The 13,739-nt window shown below is 50.5% G+C and overlaps 1 protein-coding gene across 7 annotated transcripts in view; it reads left to right on the top strand.

Moving 5' to 3' along the window:
- FOXJ3 (forkhead box J3) overlaps nt 1-2,997 on the top strand; it is a 127,351-nt gene extending 124,354 nt beyond the window's left edge. For all 7 annotated transcript variants that reach the window (XM_036850382.1, XM_036850417.1, XM_036850426.1 and 4 more), the window contains one exon: nt 13-2,997. In XM_036850382.1, the coding sequence (XP_036706277.1) occupies nt 13-128 (116 nt within the window). In that variant the 3' untranslated portion in view covers nt 129-2,997. The remainder of the gene's footprint in view (nt 1-12) is intronic.
- Nucleotides 2,998-13,739: the final 10,742 nt, after the last annotated feature.

Genomic DNA, 13,739 nt, shown 5'->3' with positions numbered 1-13,739 from the left:
CCTTCCTTCCAGGCCATCACGGAGCCATGAACCAGCAGCACATGATGCCTTCCCAAGCCTTCCAGATGCGACGCTCTCTGCCTCCAGATGACATCCAGGATGACTTTGATTGGGATTCAATTGTGTAGAGCTTGTTTCTCAAGGCACCAGACAGACCCAAGCGTTACCTTTCTGTGCAGTGAAGGGAAAGGTTTGAGAGTATCCAGTTGAGAAAACAAAGTTTCTAATCATTTTACCAATGTTATCGAAATTTTTTTTGAAGACAATCAGAAAGATTTTAGCTGGATAACTTACTGCTTTTATCTGACCCAGACAAGTACTACATGTTTGTCTCCCTGCCAGCTGCCCTATGTAGCTCCTAATTGTTGTGTGATTTGAACGGCTTTTGCATATTTGTGTCAGTTTGATGTTGACCACAAGTGCCAGACTGATTTTTCAGGCAGAGCCTATTTTGCTGCAAGCAGTTTATAGATGCATATGTGTAAATACATGTACAAAAATTATTGAAAGGCTTCAATTTTTTCTAATTGGATTATTATGTCTTGAAAAGGAAGTTACTGTGAGTTTTTATTCCTTGTTAGGCTATTTTTGGCAGGATGCTTTTAACTGATGTAGGCAACTGAAAGGAAATAGATTTTTTCAAAGCCCAGTTCCCCTTATTTAATCTTTTTCGGAAATGTGAGTATTGAGTTCTACTCAGTAAGCCAGAGAACCCGGAGTTTGATACTGTCCAAACAGTCCAAAGGGGCATGTTGTTCCTGAGCAGCGTGAAGGACTGACCGAATGTTTTTTTGATGCCTGGGGGATTCTAGAGTTCATGTTGCACCGTGTCAGCATCTGTTTTTCTAAGTCTGCATCGTATGCCAGTTCTAAATGTGTTTGATTAGAAGCTGGGCACTCCTTGGCTTTTGAAACAAATCAGTGTCTCCACATTCACTTATGTATTTATTATTCAAAAGTGTTATTTTAATATTTATTGCTATCTTCTGTGAATGCTCAACTCCTCTTGGGTTCATTAAGGAGAAATGCAGTGTCTGAAAGCACAGAATTATTTTTCTTGATAAGAGTTTACAGACAAGACAATCAGAGAGAGATTGTGTCATTCTCTTTATCATTACTCCTGCCATGTGAGTATATTCTCTATCTTTGCATTCCTGCTAATTGAGACTTATTTGCTAAGTAGGATTTTCTGGAATTTGAATCAGAGTTCATTTGGGCAACAGAACAGCAGGGCAGTGTTTGTATAGCAAGTTTCCCCCTCATTCTCTTTCCATTTAGGAAGCACTGAAAGGAGGGTAGAGCCACACATGGATTTTATTTGCCTCAGTCTTCAGTGCAGTTACTGTTGAGTGGCCTGCTGTTTCTGTTGTCCTGTGTGTCTGTGTATGCATGACGTTTGGTTCCTTTCTTTGAAATGCAGCCTGCCTCTTAGGGGTTTTTATTAGTTGTTTGTTTTTTGTTTTGTTTTATTTCACAGTTACTTTGCATGGATTGATTGTCTTAGTTTTGCAATGAAACTAAGAGAAATGAGATTTCTTTTTTTAATGAATAGATTTTGAATTGGTTCTTTAAACCAGAAAAAAAAAAGCAGAATTTTTCAGTTCTAATGGCAAAACGATGTTCCATCAAATCAAGGAGTACTAACTGCTCGCTGGTTGCTTTTTAGCATCTCTAGTCTCCATCAGCCATGCTTATTAAGTCACTTTAATTACCCTTACTGATTCTGTGGTTGAGTCATCTCTACTTGAACTAAACAAACACCTTTGTTTCTCTGTGTGTGTATGTGAGAGTGTTTGCGAACGTCTTTGGGTATTTTTTCTAGTGGAGTGTTGCCTTGAATGAATCACTGGGAAGCCAGCCATGGTAAAGGCTGGTGAGGTTGGGGAGAAGGGAAAGGCTTTATATTCCTGTTGTTTGGATCCTGCTTGGCATGAAAAAGGAAACTCAGTTCCAGCCCCTTGGATCAGTAAAAATCAGAGGATTCTGGAAAGGCAGCCAATCAAGATGAGATAGCAGCCTGCAGAGTAAAAGCTCGGAAAAAAGGGGGTGATTCTCAGTAGTCTGCTCAAGTCACGGTTCTCTAGATACCAAAATAGCTGTTTTGAGACTATAAATTGTGTGGGTAGCAGTGTGCACTTTAAACAATTTGGGTATTAGAATGCAGTAGCTTACACTGAGTGATTCAAGTAGAAACCGCTGATGAAGATGTTACAAATTGTGTGAAGCTAATTTCCCATTTGGCAGTCATTTACTGATTTGCAGTGATCAATATTTTTGTGAGAATTTAAACTTACCATGAATGGCCCTGGAGGCAGAGCCTCCATCCAGACCCATCCCACACTAGTGATTCATGTGGCCAGGGAGCCCAGGACAGGCTTTCTCACGGGCTCCAGCCAGACAAGGCTCCCTAGTGAGGTGCAGAGCACCCCTCTAGTGGCCATCTCAGTTGGTAGTTGTAAATGCAGAGCAAGTTCTGTCTTGGGCTTAAATTGACTGAAGACTTTCGGGGAAAAGAATCTTAAATGCATATCATCAAATGGGGGTACTCTGTCCAGGAGAATAATCCGACTGGCATTTGTGGCAGTTTTTGAAATGTAAATGTATTCATGTATGTTCTTGTAAATACATGTCTCTCAGATGTCCTTTGAAGTGGGAGGGAATCAATCTGGGGATTATTTCAAATGGAATAGAGTATTTTGATATTGTTCATTCAGAGGGTGATGTGTACATATCTATATTGTATATATGTGATGAAAATGCATTGGCTTTTTGTGCAAACACAGTCTGCTCTCTGTACTGCTGTTGGACAGTCAGTGTTTTAATGTTTCTACAGTTTTGCTATTGCACGATTTCATATTTTGCCTCTATGATGAACGGCACCCATTCTTTGTAACTGTTCAGTGCTGTAAAGAAATATCCCAAGTGTCATTAGGATTGTTGCTGCCAAAAGTGATATGCATGAATGGCACTTAAAATAAATATATTATGTTAACTCTATTTACAACACCGATTGGTCTGTGTCATTTGCTGCAGTTGAGGGAACAAGATTGGAGCTAGTCCAGAAGCAGAAAGCCTGGAGTTAGTCATTCCTTGGGGTCTCAGAGATTGTGTCCCATGTACTGCTGCCTGAGAACAGTCATTGCTGCTGTTTATTGAACATCTCACTTGCTCTGTGAACTTGAGGAAATTATTTCATTTGTCTGAGCTTCATTTTCCTCATTTACAGTGCCTATAAAATGAGAAGAATACCTACCTCCTAGAGTTGTAGAGGGATTAAATTAATTAAGGCATTTAGAACAGCATCTGGAACATAAAAAGTACTCAGTATGTGCCACGTGCTGTGCTAAGTAGATATTGTTATCCTCATCTTACATATGGGAACAACTCAAGTTAGAGGTATAATGGCTTCCCCAGATCCTTTGTTGGCAAGTGGTAGAGCTAAGGTTTGAATCCAGATCATTTGACTCCAACGTCATGTTTTTACACCATCCTCTATTACTTCCAGCGGAATACCCCTGTCCCTACCCCTACCCTGGACCCTAGTCTTGCCCCCAGCACTGCCTTCCCAGAGTGCTCTTTCCAAAAGGTGAAAGTGGAGCTTCTTAACATTTGCTGAGCCCACACTGTGTCAGCCCTTCCCATGAGAAATCTAGAGGTGAAAAAGCCACAGTTTCTGGCTGTAGGGGGTACAGACTTACCCAGGACAGGGAGCAAATGCCAGCCCAAGGAACTTGCTCAGGGAAGCTACTCTGAAGATACCCCCTGGCAAGGCAAGATTCTGGTGGTGAGCAGTTAGGTCATGCTGAGGCTAGGGCATTGGCTTAGGAAAGCTTTGGGGTGGGCATGGGCTTTTTAAGTTGAGTTTTCAAAGGAGTCGACGGGAGAAGGCGTTTCCATTTATACCACTGCTCTGAGCCAGGCATGGAAGCTAGATTAGCATGGGCCCGGGGTGAGGTTGAAGCCAAAGAAGTGACGGTTTGCTAGTTAAGAGCCAAGCACCAGCAATCCCTGGAGTTAGGATGAGTGGTGGTGTCCCGACCTGATTGTGGAAACAGGCTCAGAGAGGCTACCAGTGGGCAGACCAACGACACTGGTGGAAGCGGACTTGAAGCTGCGGTCTGTCTCACTCAGGAAGGGGAGAGATCCCCACCAATCCCACGATCCTGCTCAGGACCCCTCACTACTTCTAACTTAACCCATACAACACTGTCAGGAAAACCTATTCATAACCATTTTACCGATGGGAAAGTGAGGCTCAGAAAGATCAACTTGCCTTAATTAAGTTCTCCTAGGTAGTGGAGGATCTGGGATCATTCAGTCTGGCCTGACTCCAAAGCCCATTTCCTTTTGCTCCACCCAGGGATAGTGCCTACCCATCCTGTGTGTGTGTGTGTGTGACTTGGAGGAGCTCTGCTTTTTCATCAGTGCCTCTGAAAGACTGTAGTAGGGGGCATGGTTAGATCTGGTCACTTTGTGCTGATTCAGGCACAGCTAAAGTGCACCTTTGTGCTGATCAAATGAAAAAAAGATCATAAAGATGCATGTTTCATTCTTAAGGCTTTACCATGTTACAGTGTGTTAAGGGCTGCTGTTTATAGATGTGCCCTTACCAGTCAGACAAAGCAGTCCTGGAAGAACCATGTAAGCATCAGTTAGCATTCATAGAAGGGTTGACTGCATCAAAATGCCCTAGGATCACAGAACTATCTTGAAAGCTTCAAGCTGGGAGGGGCCTTTGAAATCATCTAATGTTATAAAACACCCACATTTTGCTGTTGAGAACATTGAGACCCAGAGAGGGAAGTGACTTGCTCAAAGTCATACATTAGTTAGGGGAAATTTGGGGGAAGGGGAGGAGTGAGAAAGTCATCTTCCTGGCAGGAATTTAAAATTCCTCACACATTGTCTTGATCTACACAAGAACATGATGCTGTAGTAGTTACTGTAGTTATTGCTCCGGCTTACAGAAAAGCAAACTGCTTTAGAGAGGTAAGGCACAAGGCAGCAGCCTCCTGAATGCATTCGATTAAAGCATGGGAATTTAATTATACACACTTGGCCAAAAAGAGAAAGAATGGAAATCTTAATGTGATAGTATCTACCTGTGATGAACGTGTGCCCCTCAGTGAGTACGAGTTGGAAGATTCAAACCTGAGACCATAACTGATGTCTACTTCCAGGTACCTCTCTGCCTGAGCATCTCACCACTGAGTGTCGTTCCAGTGGGTAAAGATACACATTCTGTACAACATTGTACTTGGATGCAAGCCAGCTACTTCAAAGACGGACTGTAACCAAGAATTAGGAAAAATGGCCATGTTGGGCTTATTGAGATGGTGTGTTTTTCCCCAGTGTGGTGCCTTCCTAAAGGATTTTCCAGAGGATTTTGGACTTACCTCCCTGTGTCTCTCCCTCACATGATAAGCAGCCTCCCTGTGTCTCTGCCTTACATGATAAGCAACTAGTCAACATGTGCAAAGCACACATTGGGTAAGTGCACCAGAGCCGGAGTCTAAGCCCAGGTCAAGGCTGCTTCGACCCAGCTCTCAAGCTGTGCCTTCAGCAACGCTGACCCTGGAAGTCCAGAGTAGGACGGCCACCATGTATTCCTTGTTACTTCACATTACTTATTCCAAGTACTTGTGGGTTATCAGATTTCGCCTTCAAAACAACTGTGTGGTAGATAACTATTGTTGTCAACCTATTGCAAAGGAAAAATCTGAGCCACAAAGAGATTAAGTCACCTGCCCAGGGTCCTTCGCTCGTAAGTGGTAGAGGTAATAATAGCTGGAGCAGGAGAGCCGGGATTTCAAACGCAGGCCATCCAGCCCCAGTGTCTACAGTCCAGTGCGCTGTGCCGTCAGTCCCTACAGGGCAAAGAACCGGGAGCCTTAGAACAAAGCCATGAGGCCGCAGTGAGCACCGGAGGCCGCCAGAGGGCGCAGGGCTGCCAGCTGTGTGCCTTTCCTTGTTTGGAAGGTTTCCTTTACCACAGGGGCTGTGTTCTCTTCCTCTGCAGCCCCCAGAGCTGGGAGCTCCTACAGACAGATAGGGACCCCAGTGGCCAGCCCTCAGACTCTGCTGCCGCATCAGAGCTTGCTGGAGGGAGCCGAGGAGCCCTCTAGTCCTCGGCGATAAACATACTGGGGGGGGGGCCCACTGCAGAGTGGCCTCTGAGTCTGCTGCTGCCTGGGCCCAGCCCTCCTGATGCCCACTGTCACCTACTCTGAGGTTCGGGTGGGGAAGGTCGCCCCACCATCAACCCCAGCTCTGAGTTTCCTGAGGCTCTGCATTCCTGGGACCAGTTGATGTCTTGTTTAGGCAAGTGTGGCCGGGCCTGCCACACACCTTGCCACGGGGCGTCTACCCTTGTCCTCCCAGCCCTGCCTCTGAGCCCACACACACTCACACAGCGAGTCCCGGGGCCATCACAACATTATGATTATTGCCACTATTTGCCAGGCCCTGTGCCCAGTACTTGACAGCAGTTATTTGAGTTAGCACTCCCAGTTGCCTTGGAGGTTGGTGTCATTATCTTCCTTTTACTGCTGGACGTTGCCACTCAGAGAGGTGAAGTCATTTGCCCCAGGTCACCATCAGTGAGAGGTTGGCAAGGGGACGGGAACCCAGAGCTGCCTTACTCCGGTCTGCTCTTCCCACCGAGGCCTATGGCCTCTTCCACAGCACTCCCCAGTTGCCCTTGACCTCCCTCAGTGCCAGTCACCACACCCATCCCAACCCACCCTACCCTAGCACGGGGCCTGAGCTGACGTCACTGGGTGAAGGCCACCCCTCTCATGACGCAGCCCCCAGAACGTCAGAGAGGCAACTTCCTGTCCCAGACAATGGCAATAAAGACGTCCAAGGGCACTTCCCACCCTTCCCATGCCTGAGTGACGTCCATAGGCAGAGGCCTTCCTGGGAACGGTCCTCTGGTTCCGTGTGAGAGCGTGTCAGTGCATGAGCTCTGTGACTGGGGTGGGGGGGTGTAGGTCCTATAAGTCAGGGTAACCGCGAGTGCTTGTGTGGCTCCGACTGTGCTCATGAGGCCCTCCGTGTGTGTGAGCCAGACCTTGTATGTGTGTGCTTGTGTGTCTTGTGATTGTGTGCTCATGTGTCTGTGCCTGGGTATGTGATTGTGTCGCCTGCGTGATTGCGACTGTGTGCCTCAGTGTGTCTGTGTGTGATCGTAAGCCGCAGACAGGAGAGAAGGCATTCTGCCCAGGGTAGGGAGGGTGGGATGGCTCCCCACTCAGGTTCTGTCTTCTTCCTCCCTTCCTAACCTTGTTAGCCACTCGAGTCTTCCCCAGCAACCCACGTCCCCGGAGGCATTTGCCTGGGATAGAGCTGGGTTCCCAGGCACACTCAGGGTTAGGCCCTGCAAGTCCAATACAGATGAATTCTTCCCCTTTTCTCATCACATCCCTGGCCTGGCCGCTGTCACTGCTCCTCCCCACTGTGGCCCTTTGGACTGGATCCCAGATCTATCTATAACTGCTCCTGCCCCCAGGCAGCTCCTACCCTCCTCCTTGCACCCCACAAAGCTTCCTGGCCAGACCAGAAACTGGTCCATTGTGAGTTGCTGGCCTGTGGCTGATCGTGTTTTCTGCGGGCCTCAAAGGCCAAGAAAATACATGAGGCAATGGAAAGAACACGAACTCTGGAGTCAAAAGAACCTAAAGTTCCATCTGGGCAAGACATTGCTCTCTCTGAGCCTCAGTCTCCTCATCTGTATAATGGGATTAAAGTGTTGATGAGACCGTCCATGAGAAGTCAGATGGAAGCAGCCAGCACGGGCCCTGGTACACTGTCAGTCCCAAGGACCCATCTGCCTTCCCTGTCTGCCCTCCTCCCTTGCTTCTCAAGAGCACATGCCAAGACCCATGGATTCCCCTGCACACCATCCTTCCAATCACCCCTGGCCCTCCCAGGGTACTGCTGGGGGTGGAACACACCCCTTCTCTCCTGGACCAGTGCAGCAGCCATACCTAGACAGTCCGCTCCCAACACCAAGGGCCATGATGATCTTTCTAAATCACAGCTCTTCTCATGGTCTTCCCCTAGCTTCCCGCTGTCACCGGGTGAAGGGCAAAACGCCTTAGCCTGGTGTTTACAGCCTCCTCTGGCTGCTCACCCACAGCCCCTCTTGACACACTCTTTGCTTCAGCCCATCCCCCGTCCCTTCCCCTGTGTGCTTCCTGTTGCCAGGCCTTTGCCATGTAGCCCCCATCTCTGTGGGTCCAAATCCTCCCATTGATCAAATCCTCCCAGTTCAAATGCCACCTGGTCTGGCAAGCATCCCCAGACCCGGCCACGGGGGGACCTTTTCTCCCTGCGGAGCCCCAGGGAGTTTGTGCCCGTGTCCTATCCTCCCTCTAGCCTGTGGGCTCTGGGGCACATGGCAGGAGCACCAGGTGGGTCTCCCTCCTTCCCTGACAGCCTTCGGGTGTGATAGGTTGTTTCCGTGGCCGCCGATGCCCAGAGCAGGCCAGGGGGCGGGGCGAGGAGGCCCTGCCGTGTGGGGAGCAGATGGTGAATGGAGCTCCCCCAGTGCCTTGTCCTGGCCAGGCCATGGGGATGTGAGATGACACTGCTGAGCAAACAACCAGACACACCCTCTGTCCACTCCCCAGCTGCCCCCGGAGCATCACGGGGAAGATCCTGCCCACCCCAGCGCCTGGGGGAGGGGAGGGAGCCCTCCACCCCCACCTGGCCTTGGGCTCAAGCCAACAGGCTTCAGATTCCCACTCAGTCATCCACTTTCTCTGTGGCCCTGGGCACTCTCCCAGGAGCCTGGTTTCCTCCTCCGTACAACGGGTATCGCTGCCCTGTAAAACAGGGTCTGACTCAATGGTTGTGCCTTTCTTCTTCTCCTTCCCCAAAGATGGGGGTCTGGGGCTAGGAAGACAGGACAGGAGGTATGAACCGAAAAAAAGTTTAAGCTTTTCTTTGGCACTTGTGAGAACTGGCCTCTGTTCTGGAATTTACAGCTTTGTGACTGCAGCTGGTGCCAAGTCCACCTGGCAATGAGTCTGAAAAGTTGTGCCTTCCTCTAGGCTGAGCTAGCCCCACACTTGTGTCTGTGCTTCCCTCTCTGTTGGCTGGGTGCCCTCGTGCAGAGCGCCACCAGTGAAACTGTGCCCGGAGCTTCTGTCCGCACCCTTGGGAGAGTCATGGTTTCTTACCCTCTCTGGGCCTCTGAGCTTCAGTGTGCCCACCTATAAAATGGGGCTCTACAGCGATTCCTTACGTATCCCCAGAGCTATTGGGAGGTTCACATACATCGTGATGCCTTCCTCAGGCAGTTCTGGGCTCTCAGAAGAACCTCCAGGACATGTTTGCAAGCAGGAGGCGGAGGCTGTAAAATGTGGGCCACACCCTCTTCATGGTCACACAGATCAACATGGGAGTCTTCAGACTCCCGCCTGGGCTCTGTTCAGGCCTTTCTTCCTAGGGTCAGCTGAGGCCTCCAGCCTGCAGGGAAGCAGAGCCAGGCCTGGGAGGGCTGGGCCTCAGTGGACCCAACTTTAACAGGCACACTGGAACCATGACGAGGTCACCCAAACACAAGAGTTCAACAATCTCCAGGCCAAAAGGGATGGCATCAGCATCCTCACAGAGAACAGAGGGCAGCCTGACAGCAGGGGAAACCCAGGCAGCTGCCAGCAGTGGGTGGCTGGGCTGCAGGGCTGGCTCTGGTTTTCACAACTGTAAAGCACGTAGCCTAGAGCGAGTGCCTGATAAACGTTCGCTGCTATTATTAATGTTAGGATTATTACTAATACCACAGCCTTCCTGGTCTCCTGAGAGATCAGGGGTACCCACTAAGTGCCAGGCCTTGTATGGGTACTGGGGCCACGATGGAGCAAGACACAGGCTCTGCTCTCAGAAGCTCGTAGGAAAGTGGGCAGGACAGATAGTTTGGTAGGTTTTATAAGGGGAAAGTATAGGAGGCTGGTGGAGATGGTCTTAACACAGGCTTGCTGGGGCTGGAAGTCAGTGAGGAAAGTTTTCTAGGCAACCCAAAATTCACAGTGTAGTTGTTATTGTCTCCATTTTTCTGACGCAAAAACTGAGGTTCAGAAAGGGCACACAGCTGTTCACTGATGGAGCTGGGACTCTAACCCAGGGCTGCCTGGCTCTAAAGCTGGAGCTTTTCCACCTACAGCACCCCAGGTATGGGCCCCTTCTTCCTGGCCCACTCCTAGGGAGTCTTTCGGGATCCTGGGCAAAGGGTGAGCAGGGGCCTGACCATGATGGGCCTTGAATGCCAGGCCAGGGAGTCTGGGCTTCCTTCTGAAGGTTTTGGGGCAGCCACTGATGGCTTTTCAGGTGGGGAGGCAGGTAGAGGTGGCATGGCCTGGGAGGCTATGGAGGTGTGAGAGTTTGCCAGAAGAGGTGGCCTTGGATGTGAGGCGCCCAAACAACCCAGACCCACTCGCCACCCGTAAGAAATGATGAGGGGTGTTGGGGTGCTGGGGAACCAAGGCCACAGGATTCAGGTGGGGGCCCGGGGCGATCCAGAACCCCAGGCTTCCAAGAGGACCCCAAGATCCAGCAGCTTTGATGCAGGAGAGGAGGGAGGGGGTCTGAACTCACACCTGGGCCCAGGCTGGGCCAGGGAATTGGCAGGGGAGGGAGGGGTGTTGGTTCCCATTTCCCAGGGGAGAAGTCAGAGGTAGGGTTGGGTAGGGCAGGGCCCAAAGTGCTAATGCCTAGGAGCCGTTTCCTCTTTCCCACAGTGTGGAGCTACATCACTCCCACACACCCACTCCACCCCAGCCTTGCAGCAGGTAAGCCCCGGCTAAGGGGTTATGGGAGAAAGAGGCTTCAGGAACCAGAGGCCCCTCCCATTACCCCCAATCCCACTGTAACTTAGGAGGGGAAAGACTGAAAAGCCAAAGGGAGCCAGAAACAGGGCTCCTGCAGCCCACAGCGGCCGCGCCGAACCCCATCCTTCATGCTAAACCAAATCCCAGTGCAGCCCGAGCCCTGCACTTCACCCCAGATCCAGCCCCAGTCATAAACCTGACCCCACCCACACCTCCAACTTACACTGCAGACTCAGCTCCCACCTTAACCCTACCACAGAACCCTAAGCTAACCCCAAACCAACCTCCGTGTCAGCTACAATCCCCACATCGACCCACTCCTAGCTGCACCCCTGATTCCAAGCCTAACCGTGACACTTACCCCACGCCCGAGCTCAGCTCCATCCTGACCCTGACCCAAACCCCAATCTGAGTCCTAACTTGAACTCCTATCACTATCTGCTACTTCATCTTGCCCTAATGTAACTCCAGTCCCAGTTGGTAACCTAAGACTGATCTTAACCCAGCTTTCACCCTAACCCAGCTCAAGTCCACCCAACCCCAATTCCAACCCCAGCACCAGCCTCAACTGCACTCCTGATCTCTACCTGTGCTCACCACCACCCCAATCACAATACATTCTACCCTTATGTGTATCTCTAGCCTCACCCTCAACCCAAACTCCATCCATAACCCTAAGGTATCCTATCCCATCCCTAACCCTCTGCTGGGGCTCATTCCCACCCAGCTCTCAGCTAGCAGCGGCCACCATGTGGCTGGACTGGACTGGACATGTAGGTTTCAGCGTACACATACACACACCTCGCATATACTAACACACTTCAACTTACACACATTCCTCAGTGTACACACACACACTAGAAAAGGGAGGGAATCTTAGTCTGGTTCTGAGGACTAGCCTGAGAGGGCAGGTTGACCAAGTGTTTCCTGCCCCTCCCTTGGGCTGAACCCCTTTGAAGGTCCCTCCAATTTCCCCGGCAGTGACTCTCCCCATCCAGGGATTCCCACCCCCATCCCTTTCTTTGGAGCCATCCAGGCTTGCAGCCAGATTGGTTTGTAGATTAGAACAAAGCAGCTCCCAGGGCTTCCCTTCCTCCGTGTCCTGGAGGCTCTGCTCACAAAAGAATACAATGAACACACACTATGCGGGGTACAGTCCTCATGGGGGTCAGAGTCTAGAGGGGCAGAGACACACACCCAAGTAATCCAACTCAACAATATCCCCAGTAGGGGAATGTATCTGGTTGTGTGAGAACAAAGAGAGGTTATTTAGCTGAGGATGCAGCGGGGGTTATTGGATCTGGGCCTTAAAGTTTAAGTAGGAGTTCACCTAGTGACAAGGAAGGAAAAGCCTTCCAAGCAGATGGAGTAGCATATTCAAAGGCAAGGGTGCTGGGAGAGCTGAGCCTGGCAGGAAAGGCCAGGGTGGGGTAGATTAGGCTGAGTTAGCTGGGGGAAGCAGAGCAGAAAGAGGAGGGACACGGTGCGGGCGGGGGGTGGGGGGGATGGTTAGAGGGGCAAGGGAATCAGGAGGGAGTGGGGAGAGCACATCCGAGGATGATCTGAGGCTGCAGGACAGGCAGGACAGCAGGCCCAGCACCGGATGAGAACAGGCTATGGCTCAGATGGGCAGGTGGTCTCCAGAGGGGCCAACGGGTGCCAGAAGCTGTTGTGGCTGTTGATCAAAGTAATAATAACTGAAGGATCTTCTACTGAGTGCTTTCTGTATGCCAGGCATTGAGGTAAGCATTTTTATAACCTCATTTAATTCTCAAAATAACCCTACGAGGTACGTATTATTATATTGGTCCCCAGAGAGGATACAAGGGGGACCTGATGTTCAGAGAGGGAAACAATTTGTCCAGATTCACACACATAGGAATGGGGCAGTAGGTGGGACTCGAACCAGGTCTGTGGATGGCAGAGCTGAGCCCTTCCTCAAAGTCACAGTGGCCAAACCTAATGCCTGCCTTGGTAATCTCATTTCTTTTTTTCTTTTTTAATTAATTATTTATTTATTTATTTTGGGCTGTGTTGGGTCTTTGTTTCTGTGCGAGGGCTTTTCTCTAGTTGCGGCAAGTGGGGGCCCCTCTTCATCACGGTGCGCGGGCCTCTCACTATCGCGGCCTCTCTTGTTGCGGACCACAGGCTCCAGACGCGCAGGCTCAGTAGTTGTGGCTCACGGACCTAGTTGCTCCGCGGCATGTGGGATTTTCCCAGACCAGGGCTCGAACCCGTGTCCTCTGCATTGGCAGGCGGATTCTTAACCACTGCGCCACCAGGGAAGCCCCGGTAATCTCATTTCTTAACACTTGAAGCCCCCTGGCAACCTCCTCCTCCCCCCAGGCTGAATTACTCACATTTCCTTGATTATTCCAGGCCTATTTCACCTCCCTGCTGTCTCACATGTAGTGTCCTCTGCAAGAAATGGCCTTCTACCCTCAGCCCCTTCTCTAAGAAAATTTCCACCCATTCTCTAAAGCTCCTTTGGGAAAGCTTCTTGAACTGCCCCGCCCCTTGGCTGGTTGAATGTCCCCTCCATTCCTCATGCCCACCCACTCCCCTAATCACCCTGCATTGCCACTGGGCCTCCCTCTTTAAGGGCTGGGCTGGGTCTGCAGCCCCACCCTGGTGCATGGCCTGGCCCAGAGCCATCAGTGAGTGTGAGTGGTTGGTCCTGAATGCAGGACCCAGCCCAGCTGTGGGTTAAAGTGGGAGCCCAGGGAGGGGCTGGGGCTCTGACGGCCTCCCCCCCGACTGCTTTCTTACCAGACAGGGCTGTCTTGAGCCTTATCTGATTAGGGTTAAGTTGACAAGCAAGCAGATGAGACACTGGCAGACTCCTGGGTTACTCAGTAACCCTGCCCTCTTTTAAAGTCCCACTGTTTTCCCCTGGCATCCAGAACA

The sequence above is a fragment of the Balaenoptera musculus genome, chromosome 1 (assembly GCF_009873245.2).
Source record: "Balaenoptera musculus isolate JJ_BM4_2016_0621 chromosome 1, mBalMus1.pri.v3, whole genome shotgun sequence".
NCBI lineage: Eukaryota > Metazoa > Chordata > Mammalia > Artiodactyla > Balaenopteridae > Balaenoptera > Balaenoptera musculus.
Note: the sequence above shows the minus strand (reverse complement) of the source record. Positions and strands in the feature narration are given on the sequence as shown.